Below are 18442 nucleotides of genomic sequence, written 5' to 3'. Positions count from 1 at the left end.
TGCATCTCCAGAGTAAAGTGAGTGCACCCATTCTACAATGCAACCCTTGTTGCAATGCATCAGAGGACTTCAAAATACCTAATACCCATAAATCTACTTTTGGAATAAATAAAGCAAATCAGTTAAGATTTTTCTTCTCATACAAATCTCAACTATTTCCCCACTGCTACTAAATTAACCAGTTAGTGCAGTGCAGAACTCATGTCCTAACCAAGCGTTTGAAAATAAAGTCTACCTACTGTTCAGTGCAATTTTGTTCACCATGCAAATAAAAAATAAATAAAACCATTTAGTCATCATGCATTCACTTTTTTGTGACTCATATACAGAAATTCATCATTTGACTCACTGCCCACAACTTCAATATTCTTGATCATGCTGCTGTTTCCTAGGTAGCCAGCACAGCTTCAGACAGAGCACACTGTCAGCAGAAACCAGGCCCCAGCAGCAATCTCACCCTTCAAAATACTTTTTGAAAAAAAAATACAAAAGAAATTATTACTAAGAAATAGTGTAGTAAAAACAAACTAAAACAGTGGGAGTAAGATTAAATTAGCCCATTTAACCTTTTGTACAGCACTATGTACAGAGACTACAATACTGCAATCCTTATTGGGTCACTTTTGAGGACGGGGATTACAGTATTTATGTTGACTTCACCTCTTATGAGTTACTGATCCCATCTTTCTCGTTACAATGAGGACACCACTGGGCTAAATTTTCCTGTGACTTGTTTACCATGTAACTCCATTCATTTCAACAGTGTTGCCCAGGTTGTGAGTTGCTACTGTTTGCTAGATGCCAGCAGTTGAATCTCAGTGATGTCCAAGACAATGCAGAGAGTGGGTCCAAAATTTGCATCTAAATGACCATATTTTTTTATGGATACAATATAATATAATAATATACTGATAGAATAATAATATTTAGCTCTTAAATGCAACTTTCTATCCAAGATCCCAACACATTTTGTCAAGGTCGGTAAGTAATAGAATCCTAAATTTACAGATGGGGGAATGAGGCAGAAAGAGATGAGGTGACTTGAGGAAGATTACACAATAAATCACTGGATGAGTGGGAAACTTCTTACTCTCAGTCCAGTGCCCTGTTCATAGTACAACACTATTTTCCTATTTATAACACTACAACTCTATGGGTATGTCTACACTACGAAATTAGGTTGAATTTATAGAAGTCGGTTTTTTAGAAATCGGTTTTATATATTCGAGTGTGTGTGTCCCCACAGAAAATGCTCTAAGTGCATTAACTCGGCAGAGTGCTTCCACAGTACTGAGGCTAGAGTAGACTTCCAGAGCGTTGCACTGTGGGTAGCTATCCCACAGTTCCCGCAGTCTCCACTGCCCATTGGAATTCTGGGTTGAGATCCCAATGCCTGATGGGGCTAAAACATTGTCGTGGGTGGTTCTGGGTACATATTGTCAGGCCCCCGTTCCTTCCCTCCCTCCGTGAAAGCAAGGGCAGACAATCGTTTTGCGCCTTTTTTCCTGAGTTACCTGTGCAGACGCAAGCATGGAGCCCGCTCAGCTCACTGTCATCGTATGTCTCCTGGGTGCTGGCAGACGCGGTACTGCATTGCTACACAGCAGCAGCAACCCATTGTCTTGTGGCAGCAGACGGTGCAATAGGACTGGTAGCCGTCATCGTCATGTCCGAGGTGCTCCTGGTCGCGTGTGTGAGGTCGATCAGGAGTGCCTTGGCAGACATGGGCGTAGGGACTAAATTTGGAGTGACTTGATCAAGTCATTCTCTTTAGTCCTGCTGTCAGTCCTATTGAACCATCTTTTGGTGAGTAGGCAGGTGATACGGATTGCTAGCAGTCCTATTGCATCATCTTCTGCCGGGCAGGCAAGAGATGAGGATGGCTAGCAGTCCTATTGTACCATCTTCTGCCGAGCAGCCATGAGATGTGGATGGCATGCAGTCCTTCTGCACCGTCTACTGCCAGCCAAAGATGTAAAAGATAGCTGGAGTGTATCAAAACAAGGAATAGACCCAGATTTGTTTTGTACTCAAATGCAAACACTTCCCCCCCCACCCCCCGTCTAGGGGACTCATTCCTCTAGGTCACACTGCAGTCACTCACAGAGAAGGTGCAGCGAGGTAAATCTAGCCATGTATCAATCAGAGGCCAGACTAACCTCCTTGTTCCTATAAGAACAATAACTTAGGTGCATCATTTCTTATTGGAACCCTCCGTGAAGTCCTGCCTGAAATACTCCTTGATGTAAAGCCACCTCCTTTGATGATTTTAGCTCCCTGTAAGCCAACCCTGTAAGCCGTGTCGTCAGTCGCCCCTCCCTGCGTCAGAGCAACGGCAGACAATCGTGCATCTGAGTTGAGAGTGCTGTCCAGAGCAGTCACAATGGAGCACTCTGGGATAGCTCCCGGAGGCCAATACCGTCGAATTGTGTCCACAGTACCCCAAATTCGACCCGGCAAGGCCGATTTAAGCGCTAATCCACTTGTCAGGGGTGGAATAAGGAAATCAATTTTAAGAGCCCTTTAACTTGAAATAAAGGGCTTCATCGTGTGGACAGGTGCAGGTTTACATCGATTTAAAGCTGCTAAATTCGACCTAAAGTCCCAGTGTAGACCAGGGCTTAGAAGCATTATCTCACTTCAACTCACATTGTATAGAAGATTATGTTAAAGCAAACTGAAGTTAACAATGTAAGAGGCATGGCTCAAGTGCATAGCACTCTAAAGAGGATGCAGTATACCCTACTTCAAATGTAAATCATAGTAGATCTTTTGTTGTTTAGCAGTTTTCTACAGGATTTTAGTAATATTTTGGTCCAGTTTGGCTTAACTGATAAACAGGAACTTCTTGTAAAGAAATGGCTAAACTGTGAGCCACTCACATTATATTTATGAATAGACACTTTACCCAAGTCACTTTTCCCTGAATTAAACTATGTGTATAACAAGGTAAAAAAAAAAAAAAGTATTTTAATTTTTTTCCATGTGCACCAAACCATTCAGAAATGCTTTTTACATTTTTCTACCTTAAAGTATCTTGCAGGAAGATTTCTAGATATTTATGCTTCTTAATTACATTTAAAATTATACTAAAACAATGGATTCTTTTCATAGTTCAAATTTCCTCCCAAAACAGAGTCAGGCATGATACAAAATCCCAACTCTAAGCATATTGTTAGAAAGTTCAGATTCAAATACTGGCCCTTGTCTGTGTAATGGGCTACAATGGATCGAATTCTCCTGAATTCTGGGAAAGTCCTGATCTGATCTTTGTAGCTTGAGCCCATCTCCATTCCAAAGTGGTTCTATCTTAAAACGGCAACTCTGTGCTGTCTTCTGTTACATTCCTTGAACAAATTAGTTCCAATGAAAAATTGAATACAATATTCCACAGACTAGGAGGCAGCACTATACAATGGTCAGAGCACCACAGTGGTAACAAAGAGAAAGAGGTCTGATCCTGGCTGTTGCACTGACTCACAACATAACCTTGGATGAGTCATTTACCTTCACTGTGCCTTACTTTCCCCATCTGTAAATTGGGGCTAATAAAGCTGATAACCTTTGTAAAGTGCGTGCAAAGGACTACGTTATGTGCTATTACTATTATCATCCTCTGTAGTACAGGGGCCTTTTAACTAAAGTGTTTAGCTTGGGTGCTAGGTTTGCTGTTCTTTTAGTCAGTTCAAGTCCATAAACTAGCCAGCTGAACATCTTTTCATGTCTTCATTTTCCTTACTGGTTGGGGATTAACCTCTAAAGAAACTGCAGATTGCATTAAAACACAATTGGGGTAAAAAAAGTATATCTATTTGTTTTGTGAAATGCTTGAAAGAAAAGCTAGAAAGTCAGCAATTACCCCAGGGAAATGCTTCCATAGAGACAGACACAATAGTTATGATACTGCAGCAGAATGTGTGACTTACATTTCTGCTTTGAACATATAATTTGTGGAAATAAAATAAGGAATTTATTTAAATTTGAAACCTGCTAGGAAAGAACACATTAGTAATTAAGATTCAGAATAATCTGTTTTCCACCTTGACCAAAAGTTCAAGAGAAGTGAACAACAGAGATAAAGCTGAAGTGGTGCATGGATAAGCCAAAATATTTTAACACAAAGAGGGCCAGGTAACATATCCTTCATTCTACACCTAACGGAACCTTGAGCTAGAACTGTGTCAAACTTTGCTAGATGTTGTGGCAAGAAGGAAGGGTGCCTTTCACTTCCTAGGTTAGAAATATTGTGTATGTCTGTTCCATGGTTCACTTTGAAATAAGGATCACCCAAAGTGCTTCCAAACCCTGCAGGCCAGAGAGGGAAGAGTGGAAGCCTCTAGGGTATGTATGTCTTCACTGCAGATTTAGCCTGGATGATGAGCACTGGGGTTAGCCTAGCCACCCTATGAAGCCATAACCCAAGTTACTGTGTCTTCACTGGTGCTGCGCTCCCCCATATGCGGCACTTGGACTTCTGAGGAGCACAGTCTGTGGTTCTGTGTGCCGCTGTAAGCTGAGCTGCTCTGATTCTTTCCCAGCGAATTGTGCGCGAACTTGACTGTCCTTCTTGGCACAGAGTGAGAATTGTGGAAAGGTACTGGAGGACTGACAGAACTCCCGTGATTTAGTCTACATCCTCACTGCAAAGTGGTTGGGTTCCCAGCCCAAGTGAAAGCAGAACCCAACCTCTACCTCACACCCTGAGTCAGGGCAGCTAGACCAGGTTTAAAGCATCACTAAACTGAGGTGAGAGGTTTTTGTATGTGGACAGGCAGGGAGTTAGGTATAATATCTGGGTAAGAACCCAGGCTAACTGCAGTGAAGACATGCCTGAACAGTGAAGGGAGAGGAAGAGAATGAAATGCTGGGTTGGGAGGCACTGCAGGTCGCGAACTGCAGCAGGTCGTGCTGAGTCAGTGCTATGGCACCCTTTGGATGCAGCACTCTATTAAAAAACAAAACAAAACAACCCCAAACCTCTATTCCTCATGGTTATGGAGAACACCTTACACATGGGAAGCAGGCATAAACCGATGCAGTGATTCCTAACTGCATCTACAGAGCACCTGCTATTCATCCCAGTGACTAAATTAGTGCAGATGCTTAGTGATGATCCTTTAAATGTCAACACTGGTAACTAATTTGCTGCCGTCCCACATGTGAATATGGAAAGGGAGGGTCATGCTCTGCACAGCCTACTGTGCACCACTTTTTTGGTGCCATGAAGTGGACATTCTTTGAGAACATTGTCCAGGATGGGCTGGGTCGAAATGGAGACAATGGGTTGCTACTTTACATGCTATTTTGAGTGTATCTGAAATTAGCCATAAAGATGCACAGGATAGAGCTCAATCCTGCTCCTACTGAAGCCAATCTGAATTTTGACAAACTTAACTAGAAGCAGGATCAGGTCCTTCAAAGTTTAAAACATTAAGGGCTCAAACCCCCCCCTCTTCTCTTCAACAGGGCTTGAGGAAAATAGCAGCCCTTGCATTCCACTGAATACTAGGGTTACTGGAGTCTACCACCGCAGCTGGCCAGCTGCAGGGGCAGTACACAGTGCATCCTCTTCACTTTGCACTCCTGGTGGCATTTTACCTGAGGCACAATGACTCCAGAAGCTCTCACTGGGCAGTGCACCACTGTACTGTCCACCATTGCCAGCTGTGCCTTAAAAGCAAAATTAAGCCCCAGATGGATATCCTGCAGCTATAAATAATAATGTTTACTTCTGAGATTATGATTGAAAATAATAAAGCTGCAATTCTAATAGAGAAGACTCATCCTTAGACATTATGTCATATGCTAAAAATCTAATCCAAACCACCAGTCTGTTTCACTACAAATAGGAAACTTGAATGTCCTGGCAAACTGAAAGAACATGATTTACAAACAGAAGGTAGCATTTGGAGCTTGCCATATAAGCAGTGCTCCAGCCTTTTGAGAAACACTAATGGCTTCATTTTAGATTTCGTTTGGTCCTTCCTAGCAGTGCAACAAAACCTCATGTAAGAAATAAACTTTGCATTGTACACACGAGAAGCTCAGCTTATACGTATTTGTATTTTGGTGACAGACCACACAGTTAGCAGCTACTTGTAAGATTTCCTATTGCTCTGATGTTTTTAGCATTATAGTGCATTCAAGACTTCTAATCAGGACAGGTGATATGTCCTAGGCTACACAACTTCTCAAACTAGAAGTACTGCTAGAGTTAATAATCACACAATAGGTAGATTCCACAAAACCAGTTATTTTTTTAAAATTCACATAACAAGTAATTGGGCACTTTCCCAAACTGCTTTCCCATGCCACCTAATTGCTCCCCAGAGTCTCACACTGAAACTTGATCTTCTGTTAAGTTTTTTAAAGATACGCTTAAAATCCTTCAAAATGAATACTATTCACTCCACGTGTTGTGTTACAGAGCAGCAGGGGACTTGGTATACTTACGAAGAAAAATCTTCGGACTCCAGATGCCAATCTTTCTGTTTTTAGCTTCCAGGTCAGGGGCTGAGGAGAGTTCAGTAGGAACACCAGGGGCTTATGGTGAATGTGCACTGAGGAAATGGGATTCAAATGTAACGTGACCTGCAGAGCAACAGAAAAAGATGTGACTATTTCCCTCTAACTGTTCAAAACAAAATGAAAGATAAAACTCTGATTGAGTAACAGGTCATCTTTACATACATTAAAGTTTCTAGAATTCAGACCTTCTGACCCAGGACTGATGGATTAGCCCTTCCCAAACTGTCAGTCTGTGCTGACATTTATGTTCTGAAGATGCTGCAAAAGTATTTAAGAAAACCTTGGCAAAATCTGATCAAAAATAGTGTGGGCAGAAGGTCAAACCACTAAAGCTGAGGGTTAGAGAACACAGAGATAAACCAAAAGAACTGCAACCTGCATGGGGAGCTCAGATTTCTGATCTCTAAATGAAAGACTGCAGAGGTTGTCTAGCAAGAGGCCTGAACCTGCTGATACTGATGGGACTGAAATCACACCTGGAAAATACAAAAAACAACAACAACCACCAAACAAAAACAAAAAACACACACAAGAGGAACAACAAGTCCAGTAACACAAGAAGATAGCATTATACCAGCCCTGACTTTCCTAGAGAAGGGATTCCAGCAGAAATCTAGGCCTACAAAGGAATACATAAGAAGAAAATTAGTAGAATTTCTGAAAGGGCCATGTGGAAAAAGGTATGATAAACAGGACTTTACAGTACAAAATAATGGGCTTTATAACCAAGCCCCTGTATTTCCTTAGACCTGCAGGGAACAAAGGAACAGAAAGAATCATCTGTGATCAACAGGCTAGGAACAAAGCCAGTGCTCTATTCTTTCTAGGGAGAATATCAACAGCAGTAGGGGATTGCTGCCTCCGTAAAGGTGGTCCCACAAGACAATGAAAGGAAAGTTAGATGACCCACATGGCCACCAACGGGAGGGGAGGTGTTCCACATAAAGATTAATGGGAGTGGAGTGCCTAAGAGACTATTTGTGTGATTCACACTATGAAGAAGTTTGAGACTAGCTAGTATTCGGAATATCACAAAGAGTAATCAAATCAGCTACACTGCTGCAATAAAGGTTCATTGTTTATAATGGCTCTTGGTACAGTCTATCAAACTAAGGTTCTATATAGGTAGGGTTCTCCAGCCAATAGACCATGCTCTACCACTATATCCCACAAGCCTTTGCCACACGGATCACCAGTTGCCTCCTCTTCTCCCCAAGCCAGCAATGCCCACAGGTCACTGATAAATCTGTAGTGCCTTCTGCTTTCTTTAGAGCAACAGGATGTGCTGCAAAGACAGCGAAAGACCTTCTGCCACTAAGGTAGCTGGCTGGGGGAGCACAACATATTCATCTTGCTTGGAGAGTGAAGATATCCACCCAACGACTGAGGAGGAGATGAAATCCTCCCCTTTGATCACGCTCACATTCAAAGGGCAAGATGAGAGTTGCAAGCGTGGCCAGCAACTCAGTCTGCAGGAGACAAAGAAAAGGATAAACCTCGTTGTTGGCATTGAGTGGAGAGCAGCCAAAAGGGGACACCCAGGGAAGAGAACTTTGGAGAATTTGTTATTTTGGGTTAAACCAAACCAAACCACACATAACATAAGAACTGCCATACTGGGTCAGACCAAAGTCCATCTAGCCCAGTATCCTGTCTTCCAACAATGGCCAATGCCAGGTGCCTCAGAGGGAATGAACAGGTAATCATCAAGTGATCCATTCCCTGTCGCCCATTCCCAGCTTCTGGCAAACAAAGGTTAGGGACACCATCCCTGCCCAACCTGGCTAATAGAAATTGATGGACCTATCCATGAACTTATCTAGTTCTTTTTTGAACCCTGTTATAGTCTTGGCCTTCCCAACATCCTCTGGAAAAGAGTTCCACAGGTTGACTGTACATTGTGTGAAGACATACTTCCTTTTGTTTGTTTTAAACTTGCTGCCTATTAATTTCATTTGGTGACCCCTAGTTCTTGTGTTCTGAGAAGGAGCAAATAACACTTCCTTATTTACTTTCTCCACGCCAGTCATGATTTTATGGACCTCAATCATATTCCCACCCTCAGTCGTCTCTTTTCTAAGCTGACAAGTCCCAGTCTTATTAATCTCTCCTCATACGGAAACCGTTCCATACCCCTAATCATTTTTGTTGGTCTTTTCTGAACCTTTTCCAAGTCCAATATATCTTTTTTGAGATGGGGTTACCACATCTGCACGCAGTATTCAAGATGTGGGCATACCATGGATTTATATAGAGGCAGTATGATATTTTCTGTCTTATTATCTATCCCTTTCTTAATGAAACCCAAGATTCTGTTCGCTTTTTTGACTGCCGCTGTACACTGAGTGGATGTTTTCAGAGAACTATCCACAATGACTCCAAGATTTCTTTTTTGAGGGGTAACTGCTAATTTAGACCCCATTATTTTATATGTATAGTTGGAATTACGTTTTCCAATGTGCATTACTTTGCATTTATTAATCATTAGTGATTTATCTGGACCTTTGGGCACGGGGGGAGAAAGAGGAGAAGAGTATCATTTACACGAAGAAGGAGAGAAAAGAAAGTTATATTTACTACTGGAAAGTGTATGCACCTGCCATCTCACACCCATGTCAGCAGCATATGTGGCTGCGTAGGGCACCCGATAATTTGGGGCACCCCTGGGTCCTAATGTCTTCCCTCCCGCCTCTTCCTATACCTGTTCTGACCCTTCCTGTAGGCTCCCACCTCAGCTGGCTGCTGCAGCCTGGTGAGTCTTCCTCAGGAGGGGATCAGATACTTAAAAGTGAAAAAGCCTTCCAGTCTGCCAGACTTATTAGCACAACATTGAAACTGTTAAAGAGCCATTCAAGTGGTAATGAAGCCATTTAATAGGCATTTGTCAGTTTCTGAATTTACTGACAAAAACAGTTGTGCATTATGGTAATATTTACTCAGAACATGTTAGTTAAACATTAAAATTTAGCATTTAAATTTAAATTTGATTTTGCATTAAACATGCTTTAAAAATATTCCATTAGTGTGTTGCTGAAGATTATAAAATCATATCTCTAAAAAATCCTTGCATAGATTTTTAGATGCACAATCTGAATATTCATCTTTAGCCTTAAATGCTTGGATCTTCAGAAATATATTTTTTTAAATAAATCCTTCAAAAGACCACCCTTATCTAAAATACACATGCTGGCGTCGGACATAGGGGCACCAGTTTAATAATACTGCATAGGGCCCCATAAATCCTAAGGATGGCCCTGGCTGGGCCAGGGGGTTGGTGTGCGGGATGGGGTAAGGGCTCCGGCTGAGGGTGCAGGCTCTGGGGTAAGGCCAGGGATGAGGGGTTTGGGGGTGTAGGAGGGGCTCCGGGTTGGGGCTGAGGGGTTTGGAGTGCAGGAGGGGGCGTGGGCTCTGAGGTAGGGCAGGGGATGAGGGGTTTGGGGTACAGGAAGGGGCTCTGGCCTGGGGCTGAGGCGTATAGGGTGCAGGAAGGGGCTGGGACAGGGGGTTGATGTGTGGGATGCAGGCTCCAGGAGGGAATTTGAGTACAGGAGGGGGCTCAGGGCTGGGGCAGGGAGTTGGGGTGCAGGCTTTGGGAGGGAGTTAGTGTGTGAGAAGGAGGTTCTGACCTGGGGCTGCGGATTGGGGAATGGGCGGGGATATGGGGTGTGGGCTCCAGGCCATGCTTACCTTAGGCAGCTCCTGGGAGTGGCTAGCAGATCCCTCTGGCTCTGAGGCGGAGGGGCCGGGGGCTCTGTGTGCTGCCCGCACCCACAGGCGCTGCTGCAGTTCCCAGCCAATGGGAGCGCTCAGAGCGGGGGCAGCGTGCGGTGACCCCGTGGCCACCCCGAGCCTAGGAGCCAAACACGCTGGCTGCTTCTGGGAGCCACGCAGAGCCAGGGCACGCAGGGAGTCTGCCTTAGCCCCGCTGCACCACTGACCAGACTTTTAGGGCACGTCTTCACTGGCAACATTAAAGCGCTCTCCCAGCACTCTAAAAAAACCCCACTTCCCTGAGGGGTGTGGCTCCCAGCGCTGGTGCACTGTCTACACTGGCACTTTATGGCGCTGAAACTTGCTGCACTCAGGGGGGTGTTTTTTCACACCCCCGAGCGAGAAAGTTGCAGCACTGTAAATTGCCAGTGTAGACAAGCCCTTAGTGTCCCAGTCAACGGTGTTCCTTTTTGACTGGGTATTCTGGTCAAAACCCGGATGCCTGGGAACCCTATTCTTGATGCCGTTTCCACCCATTAATGACAGCTGATTCTTTCTGGACCCTGTTGACTCTAATATACCCCTTTCCTACCAAGTAAGGTAATAAATCATAATTATAAGTCCTCCATGACTTTTTAAAAAATTAAGAGAATACCTCAAAAAACCCTCTATATAGAAAAATTAAGAAACAGGTACTTGAATGCCCGTGATTAGAAAATAATATTAATTTATTAGCCCACATTGTCCTGTTTTTTTTACAAGAAGTATTCCCAGCTGATTTTAATAGGGAATTTCTATTTAGAACTCATAACACAATATACACTGTTGAATGCAAAATACTTGATTGTTGAATGTCTTTCTACTGCAGAGAATTAGTAAGAATTCTTACTCTTTAGAACCTCTGGGATTTGCTGTTTTGTTTTTTAAACCACAGAAGTCAAGTCTATGACAAAAGAAGCATTTGTCAAGTTTTACTAATAGACCCAGCAAATTCCATCTCTGCAGCACCTGGTACAGGTCCATTGGGTAATAAGAAAATGAAGCTACATCATTATCTATATTTAAACTGATCTGAAACAACTGTGTTCAAAACTAATAACTAGAGTCCACATAATGAAGTACAAAGTTTGACTCCATCTTAGACTTTCTGAAGATTTTTGCTTGTCAGCAAAGTTGTGAGAGACAAAGAAAAAAAAAAAAAAAGAAACATATTGCTGAAGCTGGAAAGTCAGAGGGATTACCCTAACTGGACGTGCCATAAGAATTCTTGGTTGTTATTCCAGTAGGTTTTGACTATTTCACTCTTTAGTTTTTTTTAATCATCATTGCTGAATCTGGCTTTTCCCCACAGGCTTCAGCACATGGGCCCACCTGCCATATAGACACAACACTGCCCTCTTTGCAACCGTCTTGTGGCTCCTAGCTGGGCTGAGGGGATGGGGAGGAGTTAAACTATATGTCAGTCTTCCCACATTCCCAAAAGAAAAGTGCACGCTGGTCCTTGGGAAAAGTCACAGAAAGTTACAATTGAAAAGGAATTTTTCACAAGTAAAATCTGTCTTTTTGTGAAAATTCTCTAACGAAACACAAAACCAGCACAATTTTGCATTGTTATCCTCTCCAAACAAAAACAAACAAAACAAAACTTATCTGAAACGTAGGCCTGGAAGCCTCTTAGACCCAGACTCAATGGAAATAACGTGCAAAAAAATGCACACACTTTTCTAGAAGACTCTGTCATGATGTTCCACCAGAGTGGATAGAATCCTCAGTCCCAGCTGTTTCTTAGAAGCAGAGCCATCGGGACCCCACACTCTCCGTCTCATTACTCCTCAGGTCCCACCTAAGTCAGTGAGTCTCCATTAGCCCCTTATCCCCCACCTCCATTCCTGTCATTTGCTATTTTTTTGCTAATGGGTCTGTCAGATTTTAAAACCTGAACTAATAATCTAAATACAAGTACAATGCGATTTCTACAATATATTTAATTTAGGTCTTGATCCACAGTCAGGTTAGTTTCCTCCTATTTTTCTTTTGAGGCACACTGAGCAAAGAACTTCTCCACTTGCCTCTCTTCTGTAACGCTGTTGACATCACCATCTTCCCCATCCCTCTGGCCTGCAGTGTGGCAGCCATTTTTGATCATGTCACTCCCCTTTTCAAATCCTTCCACTGGCTCCCAAAGTGCTACTGCATCAAGTGTAAGCTATGTCAGCACATTCAAATCTCTGTGTAAAACTCTGCCCCTCTCTGCTTATCCGACCTTGTCAAGCTTCTTGCCACCTTGGTTCTGCCAACTGTTCCCAGCCTCTTCTGCTTGTCCATCAGCTTCTTGCACAACTGCCTCCTTGACAATGTTCCTTATGTATGGTACCACCTCCCTGAGGGCATTCGCATACATCTAAGTCCCTCTTCACAAACCATGTCTGCCATGCTGCTCACAATGAATCTAGCATACATGAATAAAAAGAACCCTATTTGTTGTTCCCCTTCTCCTAACCTCTGAGTGCCTGTCTATCTGTTCTTCGACTGTGAGCTCCTCAAAGCAGGGACTTCCCCCTCTTCAATGTCTGGACAGTGACTAGCATACTGTAAGTACTACATAAACAAATTAATAAAAGAGTATTTGACCATTTCAAACCAGTAAGCCAGGGTGTATTTAAAGAAAATGTTAGCAGAAGAGACAAGTTAAATAGAAAGTTTTTCCTTCTTGTTCTCTTTTTGTATTTTCCTCAGACTGAATGCTTATTATTATTAAATATTTATATTATGTAGTGCCAAGAGGCCCCAATAAGAATCGCAGCCCCACCATGTTAGGCTCTGTACAAACAGCTATGAAGACATAGTGTCAAAAACTGGCTCCACTGAAGTTCACAGTGAAAGACCCAGGGGGCCAGAATTTCACCCATGATTTACCTGAAAGCAGTAGGGAAGTTACTGTATTTTATATGATGCCTTATGAAGCGATACTCCCCCATCCATCCTTCTAATTTAATTTATATATGTTACATTTTTATTCCGTTCAGCATCATAATATCTTAGCCAACAACTATTAAGCAGTCATCCTCCATTTTAGATGGTGCTTGTAATTCTACCTGAGCACTTAACTCAGAGAATATCAACATAAAATAAAAAGTGAATAATTAAATGTGGCAAAGAGCTATTAGGTCATCTAGCTCATCTACCAGCCAGCTACAACATAGTTTCTATTGCTTTATCCAGCCTCCTTTTAAAATGCCCTAAATGATGGAGCTCTCACCATTTCCCTTGGAATTACTATTAGCATTTTATGCATTAGTAATACGCACATGTCCCAGTATCCTCCCTTGATGAAGGTTTCACTTAGATTATTGATGTATCACAGTTAACATTTTCATAAACATTCATTTAACATTTCTGGGCATGCTTTTAAACAACAGTCCTTTCAGTTAAGCTTAAGTCCCAGAAGCTTTGTATGTCAAAATAGTTCTGTTCTTCCAGAATCTGTCTGCCTATCTCTTCGCCTACTTTGGGTCACACTTACTCACTCCCCCAAGTAACTCATTCATAGACAAAATTTAACTTTAGGGCTATGCCAAAATGCATATACTCAAAATGATGGCAAATTCATTAAAAAAATCATTCTTCCGTTGGCAATTGTTTCAACAACAAAATATATAGTTGCAGGTGGGAAATGATACATACAAAAGGTCTAGTTGTCAGGTCAGTTAGAAAAATCATTTAATATATGCTGTAAAAGGCTTTAAAACTATTAAACGAGTTCAAAAACATAACATGTTTTATAGGGGACACAGCTATCAAACTAAAGCAAGTATTACCTAGCAAACAATATTTGTGTGGGTGATTATGCATGTAACCACTGTCTATACAGTTTGTAAAAAGCTCTTTTAAGGCTTATATCTAACATACATAGTATCTACAAGGTTAAGACAGCTGCAAAGGTTTCTGTTTCCCTGGAGATGATAGTTTCATGGAAGGCTGAATATCACCACAGCAACCAAACTACAAAAACAGTCCATGGGTTCCTGCCCCATTACTCTGGTAAAGCAATTTGTACTACGTGAAAGGCTAGAGCACAAATGTTGAAAAATGATCAAAGTAAACACCGCTGTTAAAGTACCATTTGTTTTGCTGACTTCAAGGCATCAAGTCACAGATTCAGTTTTGTTAAGAAAGATGAAAGTCAAGTGCCAGGAATTTGTAAAGTTGAATTAACTACTCTAGTGTGAAGGTCTTGCAATAAATTCATAGCACATTTTCCAAAACAACCGTTACAAATTTGTGCTAATAGACCAGGGCAAAAATATGCTATTATATCAAGTTACACTGCCCATACTAAGACAGCTGTTCAGTAAAGCAGAAGAGAAAAAGGAGATTTAACCCCAAGAGCATACACCACACTACATCACACCATTTCTTCAAGTCACAAAAACTGAACAAGACGCACTGAAGGAGAACTTAGGTGAACGTAATTACTCAGCTGCAAGTATAAAATTGACCCTTTTTCCTCTGACCAAATAAAAATTGGATCTAAATTGCATTTGGAATAGATATATGGAAGCATACCGCTTTTCTTCAGTTCTGTCTATAAATACTTTAAATCCTGTTTAGTCAATATTCATAATTAATCATTATCCATAGGTTACAAATTATTTTGATAATACATACTAATGAACAGAATTAGTGTGATGAGAAGATCAGCCTATCTTAACATTCCACTAAGTCCTACTATCCAATATAAGAGATTCAGAAATTCTACAGGAATTCATTTGATGAAACATAATGCTAATGCACTGGCTACAGTGGAGTTCCACCCAGGATGAATTTCATCTATGAGTAAAATCATGATTTTAAAAACAAGGGATGTAGGATTATGTCATTTCTAGAGAAGTATTTGCTTTTTCAGTTGTTTGGGTTTTTTGTCCACAGGAGACAAGTTACCTTAATTTTCCTCCAGAAATAAAGAGAAAATATTCTTCAGGCAGGGACTGTAAATCCAAAATGGCAGCCACATATTTTACTCAGATTTTCGTCTTATTTTTGTAAGGTTTACTTTACTCTCTTTAAAAGATTTTGGGTGTTACAAATATGAAATTAATAGGTTGCAATTTACAGTTTTAGGGAACCAACAGCTTTTGAGAAACTGAGTGTGCCAACCTTTCAAAGACAGGAAAAGTTCTGCACATGGTAATTACACTCATAGTATGTATCCGCACACATTAAACAAACAATTGCATGTGCAAGTATCCATCTGCATATGAAATCCCATTCCACAGTTTCTGGTTTTCAAGGGTACTTACTTCTTCTTACAAATGCAACTTAAGCACTAATTTTTCAAAATTTGGCCCAGAAAGGGAGACAGGAGCATGTCTGTGTACATGCAAGTCTGTAACAGAGATGACTCAATAAAACATATATACCTGCACCCTAAGAGAAATTCTGCCTAGAAACGTCACATATTTTGAAGAGTTTTGTGATCAACTTTGAGAAAGAAAATACCGATTAACAAAAGCTTTTGTTAAAACTTCCATAATGAAGCAAAAGGAATATTTGTCAAGATCTTCCTGCTTTCTCACTTGAAACCGTCATCTAAAATACATTCTTCAGCTAGTGTGGAGAAGCATCAAGTGGTTTTTATTTTCATTTTACCACTGGTTTCTGATACAGTTAAAAACTTTAAGTAGGAAATCAATATGCACATAATGTTATACTCATTCTTCTGAAACTCAGCTGTGTCCTTTACTTGGAATCGGAGGTGGTACTAGACACCCCAAAGCATCACACAGCTGACAGCCATGCTGTTACAGTGAAATCTTAAGTTAACAAAACTAGCAGTAGTCACTTGAATAGAGTAAATGTCATTAGCAAAGCCCTGATGTTCCCTTCCAGACCCTACAGAAAGAGGCTCAGATTGACCAAACAGCAGCTTTCAGCTCGTTTCACCCCTAGCATAATCCCACTGAAACTATGGGAGTTAAGCCAGGGATTACTTTGATCCCAACATGTTTTACCTAAGAAAAACGAATACTATCGCATAACTTGCTGACCATTACAACCTACCACCCTGACAGGAGAACCAGGTTTCTTCAAAAAGGAGGTGAGAGCACAGCAGCTTCAGAGTCAGCAAGGGCTACACGGCTAGGATGCAGGGCCCAATGCATTTGTTTCCTTTGCCCTTGCACACTTCCCATTAGGAGACAGCCAGGAACCAGCAGCCTATAGAAGTCTCTTTTTATTTATTATTATTATTATTAATTTGTCCTGTAATAGTGCCTAGAGGCCAAGACCTCACTGTATTAGACACTGTACAAATTTAAAGAGACAGTCCCTTTCCCAAAGAGCTTAGAAATCAAGGAGTCCAAATCCTATTCTTTTAATATTTGTTACAAACTATTTAAAATATCTTGAGAGTAACCCTATAATATAGTGTGTATTATGAACAATTCAGAGTGGAAACCCTGGCCACATTGAAGTGAATCACAAACCTCCCATTTACTTCAACGGGTCCAGGATTTTACCCCGGTTTCAGTGCTATACGCTCTGTGAAGCAAAGCAATGTATTGAAATACAAATACAATCTTTAAAGAGGATCTAGGGTCCATTCTGAAAACCAGACATAAAAGCTGACCAGATCCAACCTCTGTTAACACAGCAGTTTTACTTGTGAATCTCAAGGCCCGCTAAAGTATTGTGCATAAATGAAAGCTTGAGAGTTTACAGAATATCAAAATATAATCTGCAGCCCCTCTCTTTCGCCCCCCCTCCCCTGCAAGCCACCTTTAGAGTTTGTTATATCTCTAGAACAGAGGTCCTCAAAATGGGGGGCAGGTCCCCCGAGGAGAGCACAAAATGTATTCTAGGGGGCACAGGCACCAACTCCGTGGGTGCTCTGGGGCTGGAGCACCCACGGGAAAAAATTGGTGGGTGCTCTGCACCCACCAGCAACTCCCTGCCCCCCCACTCCAGCTCCGCCTCTGCCTCCTCCCCGGAGCACGCCACAGCGTCCTGCTTCTCCCCCCTCCCTCCTAGCGCTTGCACCGTGAAACAGCTGTTTCATGCAGCAAGCGCTGGGAGGGAGGGGGAGAAGCAGGACGCGGCGCGCTTGGGGAAGAGGCGGGGCTGGGGTGGGGATTTGGGAAGGGGTCCAAGAGGGGCAGGGAGGGGGTGGAGTCTGGGCAGGACCAAGGGCAGGGTCCGGGGAGCGCGAGCACCCACCAGCGCCAAGGAAAGCAAGCAGCTTTAGGGAAGAAAAAAAAAAACTTATTGTGTACATTTTGCCCACAGCAATGAACAACTAGCAAAACTGATTCCTCTGGACAAGTCAGGTCCTCAGATGGCGCTGTGCATTTTGATGGATTTCTGTTAAGCTTGCATAGCATTATACAAAGTTGTTGCCCTCTATATGTTAATCTGTTTGTTACGACATGGTGTACACATTTAATAGTAAGCATGGACCACAATCACAGTTTCACTTTTGCTCTTATTACAATGGATAGTTGGCTCATTCATGCAACGGAAAAACCCCCAACTCAAATGAAAAATAAAGAACTTGAAACTGATTCAAGTGAAGCACCACCGCCGCATCTCCATATATGTACTTGTGTGGCGGAGGGAGGGGGAGGAGGTAAATTACCACAGACACAAAGAAGGGGGGTGCAATCAAATAAGTTTGAGAACCACTGCTCTAGAACTAAAACACTAAAGGTCAAATTCAGATCTGGTGTAAGAGGATGCAATTCCAGTAAACTTGCATCCTCTTACGCTGGGTCTCCATTCAGACACACCAGCCAGCAGAGCAAAAAAAGTGAACTGCTAGCAGCAGTTCAGTACTGGATCATGGAAAAATAGGTTTGGATATAGTAAGAAACACACTATTATAGATGTAGTAAGTACAACATGTACTATATTAAAACTATTCTTCAGCACCTGGCAACAGCACTATGTACAACTAATTTTTAACAGATGTTTTAGTGTAGCAGAAAGACTTTCTCCTAAATAGTTTTAAAGTAACACAACAATATTGATAGGCTCTTACTGGAGGTAAAGTAGTTCAAATGCAACTTCAAAGGGCACCACAGTTAGCAGAAGTGTGTCAGAAAGTTCCCCACACAAACTGGAATTAGGAAGCATTCTCCATTTTACTTTATTACAACTATTATCATTTCTGGACAGGACTTGTTCATATAGCATTTACTTTAGACAA

The 18442-nt window shown here is 41.9% G+C and overlaps 1 protein-coding gene across 6 annotated transcripts in view; it reads right to left on the bottom strand.

Moving 5' to 3' along the window:
• The window catches only part of TGFBR3 (transforming growth factor beta receptor 3), a 180595-nt gene that overhangs the window by 60929 nt on the left and 101224 nt on the right, over positions 1-18442 (bottom strand). For all 6 annotated transcript variants that reach the window (XM_048861633.2, XM_048861631.2, XM_048861630.2 and 3 more), the window contains one exon: positions 6454-6591. In XM_048861633.2, the coding sequence (XP_048717590.1) occupies positions 6454-6591 (138 nt within the window). The remainder of the gene's footprint in view (positions 1-6453; positions 6592-18442) is intronic.

This window comes from Caretta caretta, chromosome 8, assembly GCF_965140235.1.
Source record: "Caretta caretta isolate rCarCar2 chromosome 8, rCarCar1.hap1, whole genome shotgun sequence".
NCBI lineage: Eukaryota > Metazoa > Chordata > Testudines > Cheloniidae > Caretta > Caretta caretta.
This window is presented reverse-complemented; position numbering and strand designations above follow the sequence as displayed.